The sequence below is a fragment of the Loxodonta africana genome, chromosome 8 (assembly GCF_030014295.1).
Source record: "Loxodonta africana isolate mLoxAfr1 chromosome 8, mLoxAfr1.hap2, whole genome shotgun sequence".
In the NCBI taxonomy this organism is placed as follows: domain Eukaryota; kingdom Metazoa; phylum Chordata; class Mammalia; order Proboscidea; family Elephantidae; genus Loxodonta; species Loxodonta africana.
In genome coordinates, this window is record NC_087349.1 from 125,505,590 (window position 1) to 125,533,134 (window position 27,545).

General features: G+C 51.3%; 1 protein-coding gene across 1 annotated transcript; it reads right to left on the reverse strand.

Annotated features, from left to right (window-relative positions):
- CDHR1 (cadherin related family member 1) lies at positions 1-27,340 on the reverse strand. The gene is made up of 17 exons (XM_010598246.3): positions 27,286-27,340; positions 26,605-26,700; positions 25,495-25,640; positions 24,409-24,459; positions 22,956-23,045; positions 21,285-21,371; positions 19,934-20,050; positions 18,858-19,001; positions 17,085-17,163; positions 14,188-14,288; positions 11,554-11,757; positions 10,866-11,018; positions 5,055-5,219; positions 4,502-4,569; positions 3,651-3,879; positions 2,571-2,828; positions 1-1,676 (listed from the first exon to the last, which is right to left on the reverse strand). Exons 1-17 carry the CDS (start codon positions 27,338-27,340, stop codon positions 1,137-1,139), a joined length of 2,583 nt encoding a protein of 860 aa, XP_010596548.1. The 3' UTR covers positions 1-1,136.
- Between the last annotated feature and the right edge of the window lie 205 nt (positions 27,341-27,545).

Sequence of the window (27,545 nt, forward strand, 5' to 3'; positions counted from 1 at the left end):
CGCAGTGATGGGGGAAGGGAAGGCAGGGGCAATGCCATGGGGGAACAGAAGGGTGACGCTGATCAAGAGCACCCAGCCCGAGCTCCACCAGCCTCTAGGGTGTGCTCAGAAGAGCCAATGAGTGGAAACAAATACTTTCTGGAAGAGCTGGACTCCAGAGAACTGACCCTTCACAAAATACTTTAGATTTGTTCCTCTTTGCAACTTGTTAAAGCCCTCCTCACCTTTTCTTCCATGCTCATCCTAGACTCATGAGCGAGGCAGCAGGACTTCCTGTCTTCACTTACAGATGAGGAAGATGATCGGGGAGTTTGAACGACATTCCCAAGGTTACACATGGACATGGACGTCTCCCAGATCTCCATCCTGATGTCCATGTACAACCCCTCACTACCTCTTCAAGGACCTCTGGTGAGGCAGCCCCTCAGAAAGGGGTCCTGATGCTCCTCCAGATGCCTCTAGGGCCACCACCATGTGGAAATTTCTGGGTCTGAGGCAGCCCTTGCAGGGTCATCTGCTCTCACTCATGGCAAGGCCCATCTTACGCCCTCCACGTCTTGGTACCACTGGGCATAGCAGGAGCCTACACTCTGCCCCAACACCACCCTCGTCTTCCCCAAGGCAGCCATGAATGGCCCCAGAATCAGCAGGAATCCCAGGACTTCGCTGCCCTCCTTTGCTGGCATTTGTTATCCTACAGCTCAAGGTTCTCTGCCCTCCAACCTTGTCCAGGACTGAGCCCCTTTTCCTGCGCTACTCTTAGCTGGAGGCTCCAGGATCCAGATTCTATTTGGCCTTATCACAGATGGCCAGAGCTCTGCTCCTTGGCCAAGGGTGCTGAGACCCAGTAGGACCTGCGGGTCTGGGAGGACTGGGATGAGTGAGTGGCAGACACAGAGAGCTGGCTCCTTGTCGGTTGCTAGCCTTTGCAGAGAGAGGCATGGTGGTGGGTCAAGGATCTGGGGAACTGGGAAGTATTGGATAGATGCACCCCACAGCCAGAGAAAAGGGTGTCAGGGCTCTGTATGTGGGGTTCCACCATTGTAAAGAACAGGGTTGACCCTAAGGAGCAGAGGGTGGGGAGCATGGTCCAAGTGGCAGGACAGTCATGTGGAAGCAGGGGGGACAAGAACACTCTAGAAGTAAGCCTTGTTGTCTACACTCTTCTTCTCAAACTTCTGCTTGAGCTCTGAAACCAGAGCTGACTGGACGGAGCTTCCCAAGGCCTTTGGCTTAGGTGACCTCTGGGGCTGCTGGGGGGCCAGTGAGCCAGAGACCGTAGGCACTGTCCAGTGAGCAGTGCCCATGGTGGGCACCACTCTGGGTGGAGGTGGAGGCGCTGGGGCTCTGGGGGGCAGTGAGCTCCCCAGCCTGTTGTTGTTGCAGTTCTCATTGGGAGCATCCTCTTTGAGGACAAACTTGGCTGCAGCCTTTGCCTTCCTGAACTTGAGCCACTCAATGCGGAGAGTGCGGGGTGTGGGGCTGGGCCGCCGGCGGAGCACGCGCCGCACGGGCAGGACCTTGTTGGACTTTTTGTTGCGCCAAAAGGTGGCCGTGGAGATGAGCACAGTGATGGCCACAACGATGGCCATGATGCCAGCCAGCACACCCACAGCCTTCATGGGGTTGTCTTTGGTCTGCATCAGGAAGGTGGCCATGGGGCCCCGGGACAGCGCCTGCAAGAAAGAACCATCCCCATGTCTTCAGTCGTTCCCACCTAGTTCCCGAGGACAAACCCGAGGCTGTGAGCCTCCCTAAGCCTGATGGTTCCTAAACTTTCTGGGGCCAGGTACTCCATGGAGAATCTGAGGAGCACTATGGGCTCCCCTCTAGCAACCATGCACACCCAGAGAGCACAACTCACACACTACTCCAGGAAAACGCACACAGAAGACACTGTGTGCAGCTCTTCAGCATAGTGCACACAGATGGACACAATACCCACAACCACACTCAGATTCAGAACGCCTGCTCTGGCTGAGCACCGCTCTTGTGAGACCAAGATACTGGTTAACCCATTGCTGTTGACTCATGGCAACCCCACGTATGTCAGAGTAGAACTGTGCTCCATAGGTTTTTCAATGACTAATTCTCACCAGCAGATCACCAGGCCTTTCTTCTGAGGTGCCTCTGGGTAGACTCGAAACTCAGAACTTTTGCTTAACAGCCAAGTGTGTTAACTGTTTGTACCACCCAGAGACAACAAAGATGTTGCTTACCTTTGATTACAGAGAACCTGTCTCCCCATATGTGTCAGAAACCCCTTAAGAGATGGTTTTCTGCCAGGTACTGAGCTAAGAACTAAGCATAATGATTTTACTTCTTTCTTTCAACACCCATGTGAAGGAAATGGAGGTTTAGCAAAGCCCAAAGTCACCCAGTTAAGAAAACTAGGATTCCAACCTAGGTCCTCCGATTCCAAAGCCTGTGTGTTTAACCACACGGGCAGCCCTTGCTAGCACCGATGGTCTTCTGTAGGAAGGCTAGAGATGGCCTGTTCCTTCTGGCCATGTGCAGAGAGGCCTGGGCTGGTCCTCCAGCCCCTGCCTTGGTCCAGGCTCTCCACTCACCTCGGTGTCTGTGATCTCAATTCTGAGCAAGGCTGTGGTGCTGAAGGATGGGGAGCCACGGTCCTTGGCCTGTACCTCAAGGGACCATGTGCCATCCCCGCCAGCTGTGATGTTGTGCAAGGCGTCCAGGGAATGGATGAAGTTCTTCAGCCGGATCTCGCCTGTGCGTGCATCGATTTCGAACACGTTGGCTGGCTCTGCATGGGTGATGGAATAGTCTACCAAGTTGTTGGGCTCCTCTGCGTCCTGGTCTGTGGCCTGCAGACAGGGAGGGAAAGATGTTGCTGGCTTTTTGAGGACCCCATCTTGTGTACACTGGCTAAGGCATCACCTCCTGTGGGGCTGGCTGAGTTGATGGGAAATGGGAAGGGATGGATTGTGTTCCCTCCTCTGAGTCAAGGCCCTAGATATGAGTATTACGCCAGTCTGTCCTCAGAACACATCTGGGCAGTAGGTATTGTTCAATCCATGTTACAGCTGTGAAAATGAAAGCATGCGGATGTAAGCAACTTGTCCAAAGACATAAGGATAGAAGGAAGGGTGCTGGCATCCAAAGCCCAGTCTGTTGGGCTTCAGAGTGTAAGCTTTTCCACCATGGGGAGAAAGGGGGTGAAGCGCTGGCTTTGGAGGCAAGCAGGCAAGCTACAGGGGTGAAGGCAACTGATCATGGAAACTGTCTGACCTCAATGTTCTCATTTGTAAAGTGGCAATAATGTCTTCTGTCTCAGGGGTTATTTCTGTGTTGGGTAAAAAACCAAAAAACCTGTTGCCGTTGAGTCCATTCTGACTCATAGCGACCCCATAGGACAGAAGGAGCACCTGGTGGATTCGAACTACCAACCTTTTGGCTAGAAGCCGAACTCTTTACCACTATGCCACCAGGGTTTCTTCTGTGTTATGTAGAGAGTGGAATATATAAGGTACCTTGCACATGGTAGGAATGCATATCAATATTTATACAAATGTATGTAAATACATATATTTAATTTTTATGCCACAATTCGTCTTGCAGCTACTGAAACAGGCTTTCAGGGAAAGAGCCCTCCTGATCAAAGAGAGCTAGCTGCCTCCAAAGCCCACCTCAATTTTCAGCGGGGTCCCTAGCACCATGGTCTTCTCCTGGATGTTCTGTCCAAACTGGGGGTAGTGGTCATTGACATCCAGTAGAGTGACGAACACCTCAGCCAGGCTGTACCTGCCCTCCAGGTCTTCGGCCTTCACATAGAAGTTGTACCTGGCAGTGGTCTCAGCATCCAGGCTGGCCCCGGGCTGGGTGTAGATGATCCCAGTAGAGGGGTGGATCAGGAACCTGCTAGGCACAAGGTGCACACAGCCTGCAGGCATGTGTGTGTATGTGCACACACACACTCATACACGTGCATACTCTCGCACACACGTGTGCACACACAGGCCTGTATGCACACATATCCGCCACATGCACATATACACATGCACACAAATGCACCCTTCATATGCATACACACATGAATTAATGAGCTGCCCCTATAAAGCAGCAATAGTCATCCTACAGCTTCTCCAAGGTTCCATCTGCTCCGCTCCCTATTCTTTCAGTCTGACTGAGCGAGGCAGACCCATCCATCCATTCACCCACCCTTCAAAATTGAGCTTAACAGCCCCAACTGCAGCCTTTCCATTCCTCCCAGGCCAGCACTGCTTGCTTCTCAGCCATGGTTCCTAGTGCAGCCATGACAAGAAGCCCTCTTCCCTCCCCCTTGCAGACACCTCCCTGAGCACATCCACAGTTCTACCCAGACTCCGTACTGCTCACCTCCATCTCTCAACCTCACACTCACTTTCTGACCAGGCTCCGGCCTCTGCCACCTTGCTCCTGCATTTAACCCAGATCCCTCCACCATCAGCCTCCCAAGTCCCTAGCTGGGGGCTCTGTTCCAACTTCTGGCTCTACTTACAGGTTGGCCTCAGGCCCGTAGATGGAGTATTTGACTTCGCCCCAGGGGCCTGTGTCTGGATCCACCGCCTGAAAGAGAGAGCTCCAGTGGCACCTGTCCCTTTATCTGGGCACAGTGGCAGCCCATGTGTGCCAGGGCTGCTTTCGCCTGAAAAACAAGGGGAAGTTGGGGTGCCCAACGAAGGGGGGAAGCTGATCTGGAGGCCTGGCCTAGAACCCTCGTGCTTCTCCCAGGAGTTCTCAGTGTTGGAGGGATCAAAAGATCGAGGTCTGGAAGGGCATTTATTCTTCCTTTATAGAGACGAGGTGTGGGCCCATGGCTTGTGCTCAGTGTCCTTGATACAAGCCTGTGAGGTGCTGTTATCCCCATTCTACAGATTAAGAAGCTAAGGCTTAGAGAGGGTAAGTAGCTTGTCCAAGGACACAGCTAATGAGTATGGGCTTTATAACTTGAACTAAAGTTTGTCTGACTTTACAAGGCCACACTGGGTCTATTCTACCCTTGAATGGGCACCCACCCCTCTCCCCAGTCTCTGGGACAGTCCTTAACCCACTGTGACAGCCACCACGTTAGAGCTCCCAGGAGCATTCTCGGGGATCCTGGCAACGTAGTAGTGGGAGGTGAACTCGGGGACATTGTCGTTGGTATCTAGGAGCTGGATCACCACATCCGCTGTGGAGCTGAACTTCTCTGGGGTGTTCACCTCCACGGCCAGAAGCTAGGAAGGAAGAAAAGCAGGGCACAGTCTGGGGGGCAATCACCCTGCTGCGAGCCTCCCCACCCCATGTCCCCAGAGCTGGCCTGGCACCCACTGCCTTGGCACCCATTCTCAGCTGAAGACCAGCCATTCCTGCCACCACCTGCAAGGGTATCACCTAAGGTATGACCTCCCCTTATTTAGGAATTCAGTGTTAGCTTTTCCCTAAAACAGCAGCTTCCCTTTCCCAGGCCTTGGCTAATATCTCTTTCCCCATTGACTTACAACGCCATATTTCTCATGCACTAAATTCCCGTTTGTATTTCAATTTCTTTTGTCTTTCCTAGTCCCAATTTTAAAACTGCTTTGGTTCATAATATATAACTTAACATCTGTTAAAGCAAGTTCCTGCCTCATATTTTTCCGCTAGAAGTTCCCTGTCTAATCTTGTAAGTCTATTTTTCCAGACAAAAACAAGTATTAATTTTTTCAAGCCCCCTCTTCTAGCCTCCCGCCAAAACTTCTGGGTGAATTTAATTGGGGTGGCATTGAATTCTTTGTTAATTTAAGGAGGCTGAGGTTTTTTTTTTTTTTTTTTTTGGAAAGAAGGTATGCTTTTATTTTTTGGCCTTCTTTATACCCCGCTGTGAAATTTTACATTCTTTATCATTTAACCAAAACCAAAAACCAAACCCAGTGCTGTAGAGTCGATTTCGACTCAGAGCGACCCTACAGGGCAGAGTAGAACTGCCCCATAGAATTTCCAAGGAGCATCTAGTGGATCTGAACTGCCAACCCTTTGGTTAGCAGCCGTAGCACTTAACCACTGCACCACCAGGGTTTCCCTCTTTATCGTTTAGATAATGCACATTTCTTGTCATGGTAACTTATAAGAATTTTATCTTTTGGTTGTAATTTAAGAGAGAATCTTTTAATCCATTTTGTTTTCTCATTGCTAAGTTTTTTTTCTTTTGTATGTTGGAAAATGATTGGATTTTGTGTATTAATTTTCTAATCAGTCATGTTAGAAATTTTGCTATGTTTCTAACAGTCTTCAATCATTTCTCATAGGTTTTCTAAGCAATCACATCACCTACAAATAATAATGCTTTTGCTTCTTCCTTTCTAATGTTTGCACCTCATAGTTCCTCCCTTTATGTAACTTCTCTGGGTTTGCTTCCAGGATCCTGTTAAATAGCAGTGGTGATAGCAGGTACCCACGTGCTGTTCCTGGCTCACAATGCTTTCAGTGCTACTCTTTTCAGCATGATGCTAGCTATAAGTAATTATAACAAATAATATTAACTAAGTATTTATGCTTGCTGGAGCCCTCATGGCACAGTGGTTAAAAGCTAAGGCTGCTAACGAAAAGGTCAGCAGTTTGAATCCACCAGGTGCTCCTTGGAAACCCCATGGGGCAGCGCTACTCTGTCCTATAGGATCTTTTAAGTTGGAATCGACTCAATGGCAATGCGTTTTTGTTTTTTTGTTTTTTTAAAAAAAAGAATCTCTACAGAAGCAGACTGCCACATCTTTCTCCCTCAGAGCCACTGGTGGGTTCAAACCACCAAACTTTCAATTAGCAGCAAGGTGCTTAACCACTGTACCACCAGGGATACTAATGTAGTAAAGACCAAAAAGCCAAAGCCAAACCCAGTGCCGTCGAGTCGATTCTGATTCATAGTGACTCTACAGGACAGAGTAGAACTGCCCCATAGAGTTTCCAAAGAGCGACTGATGGATTCGAACTACCGACTCTTTGGTTAGCAGTTGTGGCACTTAACCACTACACCACCAGGGTTTCTGATGTAGTAATACTGTTGTTGTTGTTGTTAGGTGCGTCGAGTTGGTTCCGACTCATACCAGCCCTATGCACAACAGAACGAAACACTGCCCGGTCCTGAGCCATCGTTACAATCTTTGTTATGCTTGAGCTCATTGTTGCAGCCACTGTGTCAATCCACTTCGTTGAGGGTCTTCCTCTTTTCTGCTGACCCTGTACTCTGCCAAGCATGATGTCCTTCTCCAGGGACTGATCCCACCTGACAACATGTCCAAAGTATGTAAGACACAGTCTCGCCATCCTTGCCTCTAAGGAGCATTCTGACCACACTTCTTCCAAGACAGATTTGTTCGCTTTTTTGGCTGTCCAACGTATACTCAATATTCTTTGCCAACACCACAATTCAAAGGCGTCAACTCTTCTTCGGTCTTCCTTATTCATTGTCCAGCTTTCACATGCATATGATGTGATTGGAAATACCATGGCTTGGATCAGGCACACCTTAGTCTTCAGGGTGACATCTTTACTCTTCAACACTTTGAAGAGGTCCTTTGCAGGAGATTTGCTCAATGCAGTGCGTCTTTTGATTTCTTGACTGCTGCTTCCATGGCTGTTGATTGTGGATCCAAGTAAAATGAAATCCTTGACAACTTCAATATTTTCTCTGTTTATCATGATGTTGCTCATTGGTCCAGTTGTGAGGATTTTTGTTTTCTTTATGTTGAGGTGCAGTCCATACTGAAGGCTGTGGTCTTTGATCTTCATTAGTAAGTGCTTCAAAGCCTCTTCACTTTCAGCAAGCAAGGTTGTGTCATCTGCATAACGCAGGTTGTTAATGAGCCTTCCTCCAATCCTGATGCCCCGTTCTTCTTCATACAGTCCAGCTTCTCGTATTATTTGTTCAGCATACAGATTAAATAGGTATGGTGAAAGAATACAACCCTGATGCACACCTTTCCTGACTTTAAACCAATCAGTATCCCCTTGTTCTGTCTGAACAACTGCCTCTTGATCTATGTAAAGGTTCCTCATGAGCACAATGAAGTGTTCTGGAATTTCCATTCTTCTCAGTGTTATCCATAGTTTGTTACGATCCACACAGTTGAATGCCTTTGCATAGCCAGTAAAACACAGGTAAACATCCTTCTGGTATTCTCTGCTTTTAACCAGGATCCATCTGACATCAGCAATGATATCCTTGGTTCCACATCCACTTCTGAAACCAGCCTGAATTTCTGGCAGTTCCCTGTCAATATACTGCTGCAGCTGTTTTTGAAGGATCTTTAGCAAAATTTTGCTTGCGTGTGATATTGTTCTATAATTTCCACATTTGGTTGGATCACCTATCTTGGCAACGGGCATAAATATGGATCTCTTCCAGTCAGTTGGCCAGGAAGCTGTCTTCCATATTTCTTGGCACAGACGAGTGAGCACCTCCAGTGCTGCATCTGTTTGTTGAAACATCTCAATTGATATTTTCCATCAATTCCTAGAGCCTTGTTTTTTGCCAATGCCTTCAGAGCAGCTTAGACTTCTTCCTTCAGTACCATCGGTTCCTGATCATATGCCACCTCTTGAAATGGTTGAATATCGACTAATTCTTTTTGGTATAATGACTGTGAGTATTCCTTCCATCTTCTTTTGATGCTTCCTGTGTTGTTTAATATTTTCCCCATGGAATCCTTCACTATTGCAACTCGAGGCTTGAATTTTTTCTTCAGATCTTTCAGCTTGAGAAACACCGAGCACGTTCTTCCCTTTTGGTTTTCCATCTCCAGCTCTTTGCTTCACTTTGTCTTCTCGAGAGGCCCTTCGAAATCTTCTGTTCAGTTCTTTTACTTCATCAATTCTTCCTTTTGCTTTAGCTGCTCGATGCTCAAAAGCAAGTTTCAGAGTCTCCTCTGACATCCATCTTGGTCTTTTCTTTCTTTCCTGTCTTTTCAGTGACCTCTTGCTTTCTTCATGGATGATGTCCTTGATGTCATTTCACAACTCATCTGGTCTTTGGTCACTAGTGTTCAATGCATCAAATCTGTTCTTCAGATGGTCTCTAAATTCAGGTGGAATATACTCAAGGTCATATTTTGACTCTCATGGACTTGCTCTGATTTTTTTCAGTTTCAGCTTGAACTTGCATATGAGCAATTGATGGTCTGTTCCACAGTCGGCCTCTGGCCCTGTTCTGACTAATGATATTGAGCTTTTCCATTGTCTCTTTCCACAGATGTAGTCAATTTGATTTCTGTGTGTTCCATCTGGTGAGGTCCATGTGTATAGTTGCCGTTTATGTTGGTGAAAGAACGTATTTGCAATGAAGACGTCATTGGTCTTGCGAAACTCTATCATTCGATCTCCAGCATTGTTTCTATCACCAAGGCCATATTTTTCAACTACTGATCCTTCTTCTTTGTTTCCAACTTTCACATTCCAATCATCAGTAATTATCAATGCATCTTGATTGCATGTTCTATTAATTTCAGACTGCAGCAGCTGATAAAAATCTTCTATTTCTTCATCTTTGGCCCTAGTGGTTGGTGCGTAAATTTGAATAATAGTCATATTAACTGGTCTTCCTTGTAGGCACACAGATATTATCCTATCCCTGACAGCGTTGTACTTCAGGATACATCTTGAAACGTTCTTTTTGACGTGCCTGTCAGTTTGTCATACTGGGGGCTTGTGTGTTGCTGTGATGCTGGAAGCTATGCCACTGGTTTTCAGATACGAGCAGGGTCACCCATGGAGGACAGGTTTCAGCTGAGCTTCCAGACTAAGACAGACTAGGAAGAAGGACCTGGCAGTCTACTTCTGAAAAGTATTAGCCAGTGAAAACATTATGAATAGCAGAGGAACATTGTCTGATGTGGTGCTGGAAGATGAGCCCCCCAGGTTGGAAGGCACTCAAAAGATGACTGGGGAAGAGCTGCCTCCTCAAAGTAGAGTCGACTTTACTGATATGGATGGAGTAAAGCTTTCGGGACCTTCATTTGCTGATGTCGCATGACTCAAAATGAGAAGAAACAGCTGCAAACATCCATTAATAATCAGAACCTGGAATGTACGAAGTATGAATCTAGGAAAATTGGAAATCGTCAAAAATGAAATGGAATGCATAAACATCAATATCCTAGGCATTAGTGAGCTGAAATGGACTGGTATTGGCCATTTTGAATCAGACAATCATATAGTCTACTATGCTGGGAATGTAGTAATAAATAGTAAACATAAAAACCAAACCCAACCCATTGCCATCAATTCCCACTCATAGCAACCCTATAGGACAGACAACTGCCCCCATAGGGTTTTCAGGGAGCTGCTGGTGGATTTGAACTGCCAACCTTTTGGTCAGCAGCCAAACACTTAACCACTGCACCACCAGGACTCGCTTGGAAACCCTATGGGGCAGTTCTACTCTGTTCTATAGTGTTGCTATGAATCAGAATCGACTTCACGGGAATGGTTTAGTTTTTTTGTATTACTATATTACTTGTATATTTAAAAAAACACATTATTTCCATATATTTATATGGAAATATTTTCCCTATTCTGCTAGGGTTTCATCAGAATAGATGATAGATGTCAAAAGGCATATAAGAAAACATCCATCCTGAAAAGTAAATAGTTTATGTTAATAGTTTTCCTTTACATTCATTGCATTTCCTTGCATTCCTGGGGGTAGTGGTGTTTGGAAGCCCAGGAGTTCCCTAGGCTGTCTAAGCCTTCTTCCTCTCCCCTCCCCCTTCTGCTCCTCTAGTTGGGCACAGCAGAAGAGATGAGTGCAGGAGTTGGACCAGGGGGCTAGGAGTGAGAGGGACCCCTCGGGAATGACCAGCCACTGGTCTGAGCTCCTGGCCCCATTGAGGGCAGGGCACAGCTCCACCTACCTTGAAGGTTAACACTTTAGATGTTTCAAAGTCAATGGCAGCTGAGTTCTCCACAATGATCGTGACTTGGGCTTCATTCAGGACTGTCTGGGGGACCACTCGGAAGATGCCCCCGGGTCCCACCAGCCGCAAGTTAAATTTGGCATTGGCTCCCTGGGCAATAGAGTTTGGAGAGAGAAACAGGAAAGATAAACAGGAATATAAACTTATTACATATTTGTGCTAAGCCAGGAGGCTTCATATAACCTTAACCCTGGGAGGTGAGTGTCATTACCTCTTTCTACAGGTGAGGGTATCAAGGGCCCTAGTCAGTTACGAGGGCATATCAAGGCTATCCACCCCCTAGTCAGTTATGAGAATGAAGCAAAATAACCACCACATAATACTGGGCCCTGTGTCTGGCCAAGAAAGTGATGGGACATATTAACAAGCTATTGTTTTGTGGGCCAGATGCAGAGGTGTTCTTGTTTGCTTGGCTTCTCATTTCTAATTGACTGTGAACACCTTTAAGCTAAGCAGTCTTCAGTTAGCTGCTCTCCCACCTCTCCCTCTTGGCTGTACCCTCTTGCTTCCTTCATTGTTGTTACCTGCCTGGCCCTGAGACACAAGTGAAGGCTGACACAGAGTCAGGTAGCTTTGGAGCCTGAGAGGTCTGCAGGCAGGCAGAGCAGAGGGCAGGATCACGCACCTGGTCTGAGTCATTGACGGTGATCTTGAGGCCCCGAAGGATCTCACCCTGGGGCGGGTGCTCAAACATGGACAGCTCAAACCTGTCCTGGGGTCCATTCTCTCCGTAGAATGTCGGGGGGTGGTTGTTGAGGTCCACGACCCTGATGATGACTGAGACCATGGCGTGGTCACCTGGATGCCCTTCAGAGCCGACCTCAGTCACCTGGTTGGGGACAGACAGGCTCTAAGATGCCCAACGGTCCCTACTCCTGGCTTTAGTGCCCTTGTGCAGCCCCTGTCTTTAAGTGGAGGCAGGCCTAGCAACTTGTTTCTAACCAATATGGTGAAGGAGATGAGATATCACTTTGTGATTAGGTTACAAGAGACTGCAACTTCCATCTTGCTAGCAGAATCTCTCCCTTGCTGGTACTGATGAAGCAAGCAATTACATTGGAGAGCCCAGGTGGCAAGAAACTGAGTGTGACCTCTAGCTAACCACCAGCAAGAAACTGAGGGAGACATCAAGCAAACCTCTAGCAAGGAACTGAGGCTATTAGTCCAAAAACCCACAAAGAACTGAGTCTTTCCAACAACCACATGAGTTTGGAACTGAATCCTTCCCCAGCAGAGCCTTCAGATGAGACCCAAGGCCTGGCTGACAATTCGACTGCAGCTATTGCACACCCTGAAACAGATAAGCTGGGTCTAGACTCCTGACCCACAGGAAATGGGAGATACTAAATATGGGTTCTTGTAAGCTGCTAACTTTGTGCAGCCAGGGCTGAGAGTCTGTATGCACTTCTTCCATGGGAAACATGTGACAAAGATCATAAATCCCCCTTGAAGGGTCTCCTTTCCCTTGTTCTACAAGCATGCTTTGGTCTTACCTACCCTAAAAAGACCCTTCCTGGACCCCACTTCCTCACACCACTCTGCCTTCTCAGAAGCCTACAACAGCCATATCCACTTCCTACGTCCCACTCAATTCTCACCCACACCCCCAACTCAGTGGAGGACATGCCCATGCCACACTGGCTTCCGTACTGCCCCTGAATGGTTGTCTTCTTTTGCCTTCTCAAGGGCTTCTATAACTTTGACCAGTGTGGCTCTACTCTGCAGATTCTCCTCAATCTCTGACCTCCTTCCCTCTTAAGCTCTGAGGCCCCCTGCAGCGTGTGCTGGACCAACCACTCCTCTCTCTCTGCAGTGGTCCTCTGGCTGAACTCACTTCTCCTGTGGCTTTAACAACTATCTGTATGTTGACCCAAATATCTTCCCCAAGTTCCAAATTTTATACCCAAGTTTGGACGTTTCAACTCACATCCGCCAAGGGCCAAGGCATCCACACCCACCATGCCTTTCTGCTTAAATTTCCTCCTCTCCTGTGTTCCTAACAGCAAGTACCACCCAGGCTTCCTCCCCCCACTTCTACTCCTCACCGGCAACCAATTGCATGTTCTCTGGAGTCAACCTCCTTAATATTTTTCAATTTGTCCATTTCTGCCATTCCACCTTCCTTCACCCGCACAGGCCCTCTTGATCTGTCCTTTTCATCAAAGGCATTACCTCCCAGCCTCCAGCCAGTTCCTTCCACAGCCTAGTCTGGATCACTGGTTCTCCAATGCCAGGCTGGGACTGGTGCCAGACTCTCAGATGCACCTGGTCTTTCTTGTCAGATCTCCAATGCCAGGCTGAGAGCTTGTAGTATGCACAGTCCTGGGCTTACCCCAGACACACAAAATCACTGTCTCCCAGAGTGGGCCCTGGAAATTGTTGTGTGTCAAGCTCGTGAAATCTGGAAACCTAGTTGGCCTGATCGGCAACCAGATTGAGATTTCCACCATGTGATTCTAATCCTGCTCAAAACCTTTCAATAGTTCTTTATTGCTCTTCGGCAGGGCCAGCTACATAATTTGTGAGGTTCGGTGCATGATAAAAATGTGGGGCCCCTTGCTCAAAACTTAAGAATGTGAGGATGGCGACAGAAGAGCAGTAAGCCTAGTGTGGGACCCTCCTGTGTGGAGGTTGGATGCCCAGGAAGCCAGCCCTGCACAGGGAACAGCACAGAGTGCTCATTCAGGGCCTGAGCTCATCAGGCTCTAGCCTGGGGGCAAACCTTTCCTCCTTCTACATGTGACCACGGACTCTTCTCTCTAGTTCCACTCCCCAGATCCATCCTGTGCTCCTGCCTTGAGAAGATCTCTTGGCTTTCATATTTGGGAAGGTCTCCACCCCACCCACCTCACCTTTCACCTGCTTCACCTGTGTGGCCCTGCCCACACTCAAGGCACTGCTTCAATACCACCCCTCCTGCCTTTTCACAACTGTCTGCTTGTGAAATCATGTACCCTTTTCCAGGGGCTTGGTGTGCATCTCTGCAGCCTCTACACAGGCACCTGATGTAGGTGCTCCTGGGACAATGCCTAGTCCTTCCCCAGGGCCAAGACAGCCCTACCGGGCCAGGTGGTGCACCAGATGCTCAGATAGCACTGGTGGAGATGAGAGCTGGCAGTGAAACTGTCAGGAGGAGGGTGGCACGGGTGCACCAGGATGCATCTTCTGTGGGGTACGCTCATTCTAGGAAGGGAAGGCCCCCACCACCCAAAGGAAGAGCCAAGGAGGGGCAAGGAAGGGCATGCCAGAGGGAGGGTACCTGTATGTGCAGCTCATACACCTCTCTTCGGAGCTGGGCAGGGCTCTGCATGACCGAGATGGCTCCGGACGTCTCATTAATTTCAAAGGCTCCATCACTCCCTGTCAGATCAGAGATGCACCCTGCAGTTCTGCACAGGGCCACAGGAGGCAGAGGGGAACTGTGCTGGCCTGGGTGCCACCTGCTTTCCATGCATTATTATCTTATCAAAGTTTCCTCTATAGAGTAAATCCCCAGGTTATGAACATCTGAATTACGGACAACTCCTGTTATTGTTGTTGGATGCTGTTGAGTAGGTTCCAACTTGTAGCAACCCTATGTACAACAGACTGAAACGCTACGCAGTCTTGCACCATCCTCACAATCATTGCTGTGTTTGAACCCATTGTTGCAGTCACTGTGTCAATCCACCTAGTTGAGGATCTTTTGTTCTTTTTCACTGACCCTCTACTTTACCAAGCATGATGTCTTTTTCCAGGGACTGGTCCCTCCTGATAACCTGTTCAAAGTATGTGAGAGGAAATCTTGCCATCCTCACTTCTAAGGGGCATTCTGTCTGTGCTTCTTCCAAGACACATTTCTTTCAAGACAGATTTGTTCTGCTAGCAGTCTATGGTATATTCAATTTTCTTCACCAACACCATAATTCAAATGTGTCAATTCTTCTTTGGTCTTCCTTATTCATTGTCCAGCTTTCTCATGCATATGAAAACCAAAAAAAAACCTGTTGCCATTGAGTTGATTCTGACTCATGTCTATGAGGCAATTGAAAACACCATGGCTTGAGTCAGGTGCACCTTAGTCTTCAAAGTGATGTCTTTGGTCTTTGCTTTTTAACACTTTAAAGAGGTCTTTTGCAGCAGAATTGGTTGTATGATTTCTTGACAGCTGTTTCCACAGGTGTTGATTGTGGGTGGATCCAAGTAAAATGAAATCCTTGACAACCTCAGTCTTTTCTCTGCTTGTCATGGTGTTGCTAATTGGCCCACTTGTGAGGATTTTTGTTTTATGTTGACACATAATCCGTACTGAAGGCTGTGATCTTTGATCTTCATCAGTAAGTGCTTCAAGTCCTCTTCATTTTCAGCAAGCAAGGTTGCGTCATCTGCATGTTGCAGGTTGTTAATGAGTCTTCCTCCTATCCTGATGCTGCATTCTTCTTCATATACTCCAGGTCCTCGGATCATTTGCTCAGCATACAGATTGAATAAGTATTGTGAAAGGATACAACCCTGATGCACACCTTTCCTGACTTTAAACCATGCAGTATTCTGTTGTCTGCTCAAATGACTGCCTTTTGGTCTATGTGCAGGTTCCTCCTGAGCACAATGAAGTGTTCTGGAATTTCTGTTCTCCACTATGCTTGTCCTTTAACGTTATGTAAATTTGCCCTCAGTTTGAAACAATTGAATCAACCCCTACTTGAAACAAATTCTTCATCATGGTCACCTTCACTTGCTGCATGCAACTTTTAAATCATTGACAAGGCTTGGAGACTTTTCTTGCACTAAACCCAAAAAACCCAGTGCCGTCGAGTTGATTCCTACTCATAGCCATCCTATAGGACAGAGCAGAACTGCCCCATAGAGTTTCCAAGGAGCTCCTGGCAAATTCGAACTGCCGACCCTTTGGTTAGCAGCCATAGCACCTAACCACTACACCACCAGGGTTTCCTTCTTGCACTAAAGTAAGGTTAAATAAGAACCAAGCGCACCTGTTCCAACTTACCTACAAATTTGACTTAAAGACATAGTCAGGAACGGAGCTCGTTTGTAACCCGGGGAGTGCCGGCACTATTATCTATGTTTTTCCAATGAGTAAATTGAGTCTCAGAGAGGTTAAGTAACTAAGATTATACAGTAAGTGCAGAGCTGAGCCTTGAATTTGCTTCTATCTAGCTCCAGGTTCCATACTGCCTCCCTCCTTTTACCCATAGTGCTGCGTGTGTGTGAAAGAGTAAGGGAGGAAGAAAGAGACATGGAGAGAAGGAAGGAGAGAGAGGGAAGGAAGGGGAGGGAAGAAAGGAAAGGAATGAGAAGAGGGAGAGATGGGAAGGTTGAGAAGAGGACAGGAGAGAAGAAAGGGAGGGGAGATGAGCAGGGGAGGGGAGAGGAGGTGGGGTAGGGTGGGTTAATTGTAATTATGTACAGTTTTGCAGTGATGGTGGGGAGGGTAGGTATTTGGGGTCTGTGTGCGATGGTGGGTTTGTTCCAGGGTGAGTGTGGCTGGGCATGTCCTGAGGACAGGGTCCAGTAGGTGGTGGTTCTGGGTGAAGCATACAGACATGTGCATGTCTGGGATCGGGCACCAGGTGTGATGGCCTGGCCCTGTAGAAAATAGCTACGCTAGGAACAGCTCCATCTGCTCAGTTGCTGCCTATTTGTAGAAAAAGCATGGTGGACTCTGGAGCCAGCAGACTCAGGTTCAGATCCAGTGGTGGGAACTTGGGATGCCCATTTGGCTTTTCAGAGCCTCAGTTTTCTCATCCATATGTAGGACTTCTACTAGGGAGATGCCACATCACCACTGCATTTAATTCAGCTATCTGCTGTAGGCCAAAACATTACAAAGAAAGAGAAAAACCATAGCAATTTAGAGTGTAAGGAATGTTGCCAACCATTCTCATTAGTGAAGGCGTGCCCAAGGTAAAGGGTCCGTGAACCAGCTCCTCCTGGCTCACTCTGGGCCCCAGGTAGCCCTCCCTACTGCTAGATAAAAAGACAAGTGGTAGGGGGGCAAACACCCTAGAAGACTCACAGCCTCCTGGAAGGGCCCAGCCCCTTTTCTCCTTACAGTGGCCCTCCAGATTCTACACACAGGGAACTGGGGCCCAGAGAGGCTGGGACCTCCCTCTGGTCACCCAGAGTCAGAGCAGCAGCCCAAGCCTCCTGACCCACCGTTCACGAGGCCGTAGAGAATGTGGTTGGGTTTGCCCCGATCTCCGTCCATGGCCACCACGGTCAGCACCTCCGAGCCCTGGGGAGCAGGAGCAGCTGCTGAGGCTAGTGGGTGATGCTGGGTGCTCCCATTCCCAGAGATTGACCCATCACTGGACAGAGTGTGGCGGTAGGAACATGCCCCACCTACTCTGCTGGGAGCTCCGGGTGTGGGAGGGAGCCTGCTGGGCTCTTGCTTCTTCCTGGCCCCACATGGGCTGGGTGCATGGGCTGCCCAGGGATGCCCCCAGCCTCCGTCCCCACACACCACACTCAGCCCTTCCCTCTGCTGCCCTTCCCTCTCCTGTCCTCCACCCTCCAGCCTCCTTGGCACCCCTCATCCACCTTTGTCTTGGTCACACCCCAGGGGTCCGTGAAGAGGGAGGGGAGAGGAAGGTTGGTGTGGGTGGAGGCCATAGAGGGCCTCAAATGTAAGGTGAAGGAATGAGGATTTTTATCCTGTGGGGCCCAGGGTACTGTTTAAAGGGGCAGGGGTGCCAAAACCCATGGCTACTTCTTGCTGTGGTCTGAGCACCACTGCTCTTCCAGGAAGACTTTCCCCTGATTCTCTTTCTGCTGTTAGCTCCCAATAGGGCTGTCTAGGTGCCCCCACCCTGCTGGCAGCCCCCCGACCCCACCGCCCCTCCTGGGCCAGCATTTCTCTCCCTACTCTGTGCTGTCGTCACACTAGGCTACCAGCTTCTGGGAAAGGTATATCTCAATGTGTGCCAGTACATGGGAGGGGCCTCAAAATGTTTTTCATTGTTTCATAAAGTCTGGAGAAATCAAAAAAGGGGTACGGAGAGTTGAGAACACAACTCAGGCCCACAGAGAGTGCTGCAGCTGGGCCTGAGAGGTGGCGTGTGGCCTGGGGACCCAGGGTGGCTCCTTTGGTCTTTGCACTTGGGAGCCTTCAATCTAGTTGGGGGATGGCAAAAGGTTTTACCCCAAGGCAGACATACTCACCAAGGGATGTCTGCGCAGGGCACCTGGAAGCAGAGGGGGAGCTCCCACCTCAGAGGTGCCAGGGAAAGAGGAGCCTGAACTGGACGCAGAAGGACAGGGGCACTGGGACACCTTCCAGGCAGGGGACGGGGGCAGTGTGGTGAGGCAGGTGGGCTGCGTGGAGCACTGTGGGGGCTCCAGTGATGGAGGGGACTGGCCTCACACACCAGGCTGAGGAGTGGGCTTCTATGAGTTCTGGGGAGTCACTGAGGGGCCTGAAGACAGGAGCAGGAGCTGTAATTTGCACTGAAGGGGGAAGGGAGTTGAGGCCAGCCTTGGAGCAGGGCTTTGGTAGGGGAGGTGTCTCGGTGGTTCAGGCAGCACAGTGCTGGAGACCAGCTCATGTGAGTGGCCTAGGTTGCAGGCTTGGGATGGGGAGGCACAGAAGAACCTCGTCCTCATGAGGCTACAGCCTCCCACTGACGTGAGATGCAAAGAAAGAGCTGCCAACCCAAACCGAGCCTCTCTTTGCCTGCTGGCCACTCTCCTCTAGCTCAGCCCTCTGGGTCTGCCCTGGCTGCCAGGCTGTGGCAGGTCTGAATGATGGAGACACGCCTGGACCAGTCCTCCCTGACACCTGCTGCAGACATCGTGTGTGTGTCTTCCTCTATAGTCAGGGCCTAAGCCTAGCTGCCGTGAGTAAGCAGGGACCCTAAGGACCCCGGTAAGTGTGAAGATGGGGCAGGAGGCACCTGGAGGGACGCTGGGCTGAGAGGAGCAGCCACCCACCGGAAGCGTGTCCTCGTACACGTAGCCGTAGTATGGTGTGCCCACAAAGACAGGGGCCGTGTCCTGGACGTCCTCCACACTGACTGTGATGGTGGTGGTGGCTGAAAACACGACGTCAGCCCCCCGGAGCCTCCCTCCGCCGTCCTGGGGGAGTGTAAGAGGGGTTGCGCTCTGGAGTCGGACATGGAGTTCGAAGGTAGCTCCAGCTACTGACTGCATTTCTGCCTACTTCCAGGTAAAGTGGAGATAATTCTCACCTCATGGGGGATAGGAGGGGGGCCTGGGGACCCTAAAGGAGCTGGTGGGTAGTGGTCTCTGGTCCGTGCCTTTGGAAACAGGTTAATTCTCTCTAGGGAATTCATGGGCACCAGTGGCAGAGGAGGGGCGTCAGAGCCACCCTCCGATATCTCAGCCAGGAGCCAAGCCTCAGACGCCTCCTGAGGACCTACTGTGTCCCCAGGCTGGATGCGGTAGAGCTCTCCAGGATCTGACTTGGCCCTGCAGCGCCCTGATAGCCTGTGATGTAGGTGGTAGGCCAGCCAAGCCTCCCAGCATCATTGATGGGTGGAGCTGGGCAGGGCTCTGGTGGGGGCCTTCCTGCAAGACAGAATGTTGGGCCCAGAGGGAGGGGCAGCTGATCTTGGAGGAATCTGAGAAATGTTGGATGAGAGAGGCCACATGTCCTGAGTGGGCCACTAATCTCTAGTTCCACACCAGGCACTTTGGGAACACAATGGACTCAGTAAAGCTCAGAGCTGGGCAGTGTTGTTCTTACTTTACAGGGGAGGAAACTGAGGCTCAGAGAGGTGATTGGTCACATGTAGCGGAGGAGGAGAGTGAGCCAGTCTGGCAAGTGAGATGGAGGCCCCGAGGGCCAGGCAGGTCATGGGGTGTAAGGGGACAAGGGCCTCCTGGCCAGCGGACACCACAGAGATCCCCAGCAGCTGCTCCCCACTCCCTCCATGCTTCCTGCGCCGCAAACTGCCCCCATCCAACCTGGAGCCTAACCCTGTTCAAATCCGAGGGCAGCATCCCCTGACAAAGGCCAAGACAGACAGACTGCTGCCCTCTGTTACCTTGGCGACCACCGTGACAAAGTGTGCCCGGGCCTTCTCGTAGTCCAGCGTGGTCCCTGCCCGCAGGCGCAGCACGCCACTGTGGCGGTCCATGGCAAATTTGGTGGAGTGTGGATTCTGCAAGAGCGAGGGCAGGCTGGGCCTCTGGGGGTCCTCACTGCCCCTCCTTCCAGGAACCAGGGTCCCCATCATTTCTGACTCCCTGGATCCCCGTTCATGGGGCTTCCCCTGCCACTTCCCCCTCAAAATCGGGAGGGAACATTCTCTTCCAGCAGGGCCTCATCTTTTCCCTCAGTTGAAAAAAGAATTGGGCTCAGCTTTGGGCTAAGCTCTTGCCTGGAAGTTTCAGCAGCTGAAAGAATGCCTGCATGTCAGCAAAGGGCCCTAACCTGGAGGCGCAGGGCTGAAAGCCATAGTGAAGGAGAGATCCTTCCGGACCTTCAAACCAAGCCTAGAAGTTGCTGTGGGCAGCATCTAGGGGGAGGGTCAGGAGATGACAGTGACTGTGACAAAGGCAGGTGAGGAACCCCTGAGGAGGTGGAGTGGGTGGAGGGTGCAGAGAGGGAGGCCGCTCCATCTAGGGGGGTGGCTGTGGGCCAGGCGCTGTTACAGATGCTTTATGCATACTTAGCCCTCACAGCAACCCAAGGAGGAGCCGCTTTTGTGATTCCCCTTTTGCATAGGAGGAAGCTGCTTTAGGAAATTAAATAAAGGTCACAGGAGCAGCCAGTGGCAGGACCTCTCCAGAGCTCCTTGGTTCCAGGGAATTTCTCCAAAACTTGTGTTTGTAGCCACCATGGGCTGCTACGTTGAAAGCTGTGAGCACATGTGAAGAGAAGAGAGAATGCTACAGAAATAGCTGCCAGAAGGAAGTGAGGCTCGTTCTGGGGAGCCACGGAGGGGCCAGAGGTACGGGGAAGGGGCCTGCCTTATGACATGGTGTTGACTGGAGCTCTGGCCCCTCCTAGGGGTTGCCCCCTCTGCCCTTTTTCTCACTGACCATTCTAGGCCCAGACAGCTTTTGTCCACCCTGGGTGGGTACACCTGGCCTTCTCCTGGGGAAGAAGCTAGAGGTCTGAGAGATCTGGACAAAGGGAAGGAGCAGACCACCTGCCAGACAGTCCAGACGGGTCAGTCAGGGAAAGAGGTCTGCCCCAGGATCCCAGCACGTCCCCATCTCTTTGCCTTACCCATGTGTTTCTGAGACCCTTTAGGGATCACATGAGGCATCTCTGAAAATCTTTGGGAACAGCAGAGGTGCTGACCTGAGGGCCTTGGCAATGGAGATAGGGGCTGCCTGGTGTACCCCCAGCCTGGGGCCTCTGGTTACATCCTGTGCCTCCCACCTTACCTGCAGGAAGTAAGTGACACTCCCTCCAGAGCCTGTGTCCCTGTCCACCGCATGGACCTTAAAGATGCTGCTCCCAGCAGGTGTGTCCTGAGGAGTCACAGCCACAGGGAGTGTCAGCCAAGGGCAATGGGTGGAAACTTGGAGTGCTGGGGGGCCACAGGGGTGGGGGTGGCTTGGCCAGGGGAAGGTCAAAACAGAGGTGAAAGGCAGTGCTACCAGCACGGGAGCTTCCTACAGGGGAGGGGTTGCAACACAGGAGCTGGATTGGGTGCAGGACAGAGGGAAAACACAGGAACGGAGTGGGCGGGGGAAAGAGGGGAACCACTGGAACTGGACTGGGTGCAGGACAGAGGGAAGATACAGGAGATAGAGTGCGTGCAGGACAGAGGCAAGACACAGGAGCTGCAGTGGGTAGGGGACAGAGGGAAGACACAGGAGCTGGAGTCGGTGGGAGACAGAGGGAAAACACAGGAGCCCGAGTGGGGGAGTGGGTGCAGGACAGACGGAAAACAAAAAGAGAGCGACAGGAGGAGGACCTCACGAAGACAGGGAGGAAATGCCAAGGCCGAAAATAGACAAGGGCTTAAAATAGGAAAGACAGTCCACAAATGAAAAGATGGCCAATGAACATGGGAATGCCCATATGACCAGGAATCATGTACGTACAATTTACAGAAAGAAACAGCTTTATCCCGCTGAATTAGCGAGTATTTATAGACTGGAGAATCCCCAGTGTTGGTGAGGGATGCGGGGAGAGAGCAAACAGGTTGCTCTGGCAAGGTGATATGGCAACCCCTCAGGGGCACTCAGATTTTTTCACCCAGAAACTTAAAATCTTGGACTAAATCTTAAGGAAATAATGTTAATTAGAGAAAAAAAAAAATGATTCTCAGAGATTTGGTGTTGTTCATGGCAGCAAAAATGTGAAAAAAAGAAAACAACCAAACCCATTGCCATCGAGTCAATTCAGACTCATGGCGGCCCCATAGGACAGAGTAGAACTGACTCGTAGAGTTTCCAAGGCTGAAATCTTTACAGACGTAGATTGCCACGTCTTTCTGCTGTGGAGCAACTGGTGGTTTCAAACAGCTGACTTTTTGGTTAGTTGCTGAGAGCTGAACCAAGGCTCAACCAAGTCTCCTTGCAAAACCATAAAAAAAAATTTTTTTTTTTTTTATAAAGCAACCTAAATATTCAAACATAAGGGAATGACTCAGTAAATATGGAATGTTCCTTTAATGGAAACTATTAAAATGATAGTTACTCAAACTTTACAATTATGAGGAAAATGCTCATATTGCATATTAAATGAAATATAGGACACAAAAAAGCGTATGTTTAGTATAGTCACAACTATGGAAGACAAAAAGAAAATAAAGTCCTATAATTGCAAAAAAGACTAGAAGGAGACACACCAAAATGTAACAATATTGTTTTAAGTTGGAGAGATTGACAGTGATTTTTTAAAATTCTTTTTTGCTACATAGCTCACTTTTCTACAATAAATAGTAGAATATTGGTATTATAACGGAGGATAGTGAACAAACATTCCTTTGGGACAGCCATGACTGTGAGGGGGTGGTGACAGGTGAGGAGCAGGGAAGAGGAGGGGACAAGTGATGGAGGAGCACGCCCGCTTCACTCGGGGTGGGATGCAGCAGCCTCACTCACCTCAGGAACCAGGATGACATATGGCTCCTGGATGAAACTGGGCGCCTCGTCATTGGCGTCAGTTACCAGGATCACGACTTTTTCTGCCACCTGAGAAGAGGCAGAGGGGATAGGGGTTGGGGCAGTGAGACTGTCTGGGGGATAAAGGTTCAGTGAGTTCTAATGTTCCCAGATATATGTCTCTGCCCCTCCCTCCTTCCCTTCCTTCTTTTACTCATCTATGCACCAAGCACTGTGTTCAATCCTGAGACGGAGAAGACTGTCTAATGGGTGCATTTTGCCGTGGTGATGGATGGGAGAAGAGGGCAAAGACAAGCAGATACCAGGATGGTAGCAGTGTCCTCCAGGGTGATAGGGTTGCAATAGCCTTATGTCAGGCTCTGTGGGCAGGGCCTCCGTGGCACAGCTTCAAGGCCACCATGGGCACCACGGCCCAGGCAAATGCACCCTTGGGGGCATGAGTGCCTATTGAGAAGGCTGTGTTCAGAGGCTAAGAAGGGGCATTCACCCCAGCCTGTGGGGATCAGGGAAGCTCCACAGGGGAAGTGAAAAACCCGGTGGCAGTTGCCAGGTGAGAAGAGACGATGTGGAAATGTGTTCTAGGGAAACAGCAGTGAGCATAAAAGCAGAAAGAGGTGGGGAGTGTGCTGAGTTCACAGCTGGATGGTAGGGTGGGTGAGGGAGAAAAAGGGGTGAGGGAGAAAGGGTGGGTGAAGGAGAGAAGGTAGGTGAGGAAGAGAAGGTGGGTGAGGGAGAGGAGGTGGGTGAGGGAGAGGAGGTGGGTGAGGGAGAGAAGGTGGGTAAGGGAAAAAGGGTGGGTGAGGGAGAGGAGGTGGGTTAGGGAGAGAAGGTGGGGGAGGGAGAAAGGGTGGGGGAGGGAGAGAAGGTGGGTAGGTAGACAGGTGATGCAAGGGAGGCCAGACTCAAGCTTGGATTTCACTCTGAGGGCAGTCAGGCCAGCTGTTAGCACTTTCTGAGCTGGGGGTGGCCAGATGTCTGCTCTACCTCATGGGCCCCAGCAGCAGATGGAAGTGGATGGGGGTGGAGCAGACAGGAAGCAGGGATGGGGGACATGGTACAATTGTCCCGGGAAGCCCTGAGGGGGCCTGGGGAGAAGTGGTGGCTGGAAGGAGGAGGTGAGGAAGAAGGAGGGGCCTGGGTGACTGTACAGAGCCAAGAGCCAGGTTGGAGGTAGATGGGACAGCAGGTCTGAGAGGACTGAGGAAGGTGGGTCAGACCCCTCAGGAGCACAACTGACAGACCTTGGTCTCCCCGTTTCCTCTCTCTTCCTTCCTTCCTTTTCCTTGTGGCCTCCCCGAAGCGCCCTACTGTGGGCTCTTTGGGGCAGACCTTGCTGGGCCCTGGCTTGGGTTGGCCAGGGAGCACCCCCCCTCCAGGTGGGCTTGGGCAGGAGCTGTCTGCTGCTGGGGGACCAGCTCAGGTCTGCACCCACCTGATTTAGGCTGTCAGAGATGCTGATGATGGCTTCGATCTCGTCCTCCCTCTGGAAGCACAAAGACCGAGTGAGTGTCTGGGGTCCTGATGCCCCGTGGGGACACCCGAGGCCTGAGGAAGCTCTTCCTGCCTCACTGTGCCCACCACAGGAGCCCCAGAGGAGGGTGGGCTGGGGATGACAGTGTGCTAGGCATGGCCAAAACAGCCCACCCTGCTTCGTGTGGGGTTCTCATCAGCCCAGATGCATTGCCGAGGCCCGCTGGGGTAAGGAGAGAGCTAACCCTAGTGTGCCAGTTCGGGAAGATGATTTCCTTTCTTTCCTCCCCCTCCCCTCCCCCACACTTTTTTTCTCCCGTCTTTTCCATATTCCACAGCTCTGCAGAGACCTAGCTCTGTGGTGTCCCAAGTGTTCCTGATGGGGCCTTGGTGGGGGTAGAGGTGGGGGTACTGGGTTCACTAGGTCCCTGTGGGTGCCAGGAGGGAGGTGTTGTGACCCCCAGCTGCCTCTGAGACCCTCCCTTGCCTTTCTCCACCCTGGCCTTGGCTGGTGGGTTCTGTCAGCATCCTAGAATCGCTGCAGCTTCACAGCTGAGGTCCATTGTGTGGCCCCCTAGGCCCACCTGCCTTGTGTGGGGCCTCAGAAGGGAAACAGACCCCAGGCCTGTCACCAACAGACTCAGAGTGGCTCAGATGGGAGGAGTTTTGCCAAATTCAGGCCTACCCTCCCTACCCCTCCTTGCAGCCTTGATCTGCTGTCTGAGTTTGCTGTGGGTTATAGGACAGGCCAAAAAATCATTTTATGATGTTTCTGAAAGGCAAAGTGCAAACAGAATTTCTTCCAAATTGAACATGCTGAAAAAACTAGCATGGCCAGCAGCTGCTCATTACAGGAGCCCCACTCTTCACTCTGAAAGTTAAGTCCTCTGCACAGGAAACAGCTTCAAGATCCCACTGTCCCCTCCAGAGGCTCCACAGAAGGTCTCCCGCAGTGGCCTTGGGCCTCTCAGGGGATCGTCCAGCCACAGAGGTGTCTCTGAGCCCAGGGCAGGGGAGGGCTCCACTGCCCCCCTGCAGCATCCTGTACCTCCCGGTCCAGCTCTTCAACCAAGGTGACGTTTCCACAGTTGGCATCAACAGAAAAGATACTTCTAGTGCTGGGGTCAAAGCTGATGTGGTAGGAGACGGGGTCTCCCTCAGGGTCTGTGCCGTTTAGTGTGTACACGTGAGAGCCTGGAAGGGGACAAAGGGAGGAAACCTAGAAGCTAGGACCTAGCTTTCCTAAAAGGACAAGCGCCAAGGACCAAGGATTCATTTATATAGTGAATATCCAATTCCCTGCCAAACTTGTGGCCAAGAGTCAGGCACTTACTGAGGGCCTCACCCTGCCCTGCGGGCTGCTCACCACTCTTATCTTTGGGCCTGAGACCTGTCAGTGAGATGCTGTCATCTGTGAGATGCTGTCATCAGCCACGTCACAGGTTGTTAATCTATCATGCAGATTACAGAGGCTGTCCAGGTCCCAGGGCCTCACTCCATTGCCTGTTTCTCCCTTTGGCCTGAATGACTCCAGTCCCAAGAGCCAAGGTTGGGGGCTCCCAGGGCACAGGGGGCCAGTGCAAAAGGGAGCAGCCATGAAGGCCAAAGAAGAGACTGGGAGGACAGGGTGCAGGCCCTCACCTCCACACCTTGTTCTTGGGATATTTCTGAATGAGGTGCCTCTTCATTTCTCACATTCTTTCCCCTGGGCTCCCAACCCCAGCCGGATGGAGAGAGGGCATGCAAATCTCTCCTCTCTCTCTCACTGCACATCCCAGGGGGTTCCCTCTCCCTGGGCCATTTTAGAGCCCTGAGATAGGTGGTTCAGGGAGGAAGTGCATTTGCTCAAGGTCACACAGCCAACAGAGGGCAGGCCGCGGAGTCCTGTGCCCAGCTGCCCTCCGCCTTGGCTGAAACTGTGTCTAGCTAGGCCCGGGGCAGAGCCTCCAGGACTTGGTCGGTTTAGGTTGCCATGGCAGCCGTGACCGCCTTTCCTGCCATTGCCCTGGGGAATTCGCAGCGCAAACAGGGCGCCCTTTGGGAGCACGGGAAGCTTGGCGCTCCATAGGCTCGAAGGAATCACTGGTTTGCTTCAAGCGGAATGTGCGTCGCCGCTTGGGGAGGCTTATGGGGGGTCGGCGGTGCCAGGGCTACTGACCTACAGAAGTGTCCTCCGGGAGGCTGAACAGCGCCATGTTTCCGTGGGTGCTGCCGACCCCATTGTCGAAAAAGTAGGGGGCGAAGTTGGCCTGGGCTTGGAAGAGAACACAGGCGGGAGAACAAATGGACACCCTGACACGGGAAGGCCAGCTTCGCGTCAGCCCGCTCCTGGACAGGCGGGCGCCCCCCTCCCCGGCCCGAGAGCATCCACGGAGATGGCTGGGGCACCATGGAAAGGCCCCCCTGCCCACTGCATCTCCTGCGGTCACGGCTGGCGTTCAGGCTTGTCAGGGTCACACACCATCTGGGCGCTGGAAGCCAGGCAGGGGCTAATCCCATCCCCTTTAACGGGTAGACAGGGAATCGGTGCCCAGAGAGTGGCAGTGCCCCTCTCAAGGCCACACCGAGAAGCGTGCCCAAGCGGGTGGGGAGCTGGGCCCCCTCCCCTGTCCCACGCAGTCATCACAGCAGCCTCCACACACCCCCGTCCCGCTTGCGGAGTCAGTAGGGGTCCGGGGCATGAGCCCCGGGCTCCAGGGCACGGACGTCGGGAGAAGCGCCCCAGGAGGGCCCACTCCCCGTGGGGCAGCTGGGCAGGCGTCAGACCACCCGGCTGGGCGGAGTCCCACTCTGGAAGTGCACGGTCCCCGCCCTTGCCCCCACCCGCCCGGCCACTCACCCAGGCAGAGGCGCAGCAGCCCCAGGGCCAGGGCGGCCCGCGGGACTCGCTTCATGTCTCCGCTGGCGGGTAGTGTCGCTCGCCACCGCTGAGGCTGGCACAGGAGCACGGAGTGTGCCCCGGATCGCGAGGAGCGCAGAGGAGACAGTGGGGGCGGCGGTGGCGGCGGCGGCTGCGCGAGGGGGCGCGGGGCGGGAGCGCGGGGTGGTGCAAGGGCGCTAAGCGGATGACACAGCTCTGATCTGTGCAGCTGGAGAGCT

Excerpts from the sequence above, each read along its gene's own strand:
- CDHR1 (XM_010598246.3), bottom strand. The coding sequence starts at position 27,340 with ATGAAGCGAGTCCCGCGGGCCGCCCTGGCCCTGGGGCTGCTGCGCCTC. Across the intron at positions 26,701-27,285 it reads GCTGCTGCGCCTCTGCCTGG|CCCAGGCCAACTTCGCCCCC; the intron begins GTGAGTGGCCGG and ends TTCTCTTCCAAG. Across the intron at positions 14,289-17,084 it reads TCTCTACGGCCTCGTGAACG|GGAGTGATGGAGCCTTTGAA; the intron begins GTGGGTCAGGAG and ends CTGATCTGACAG.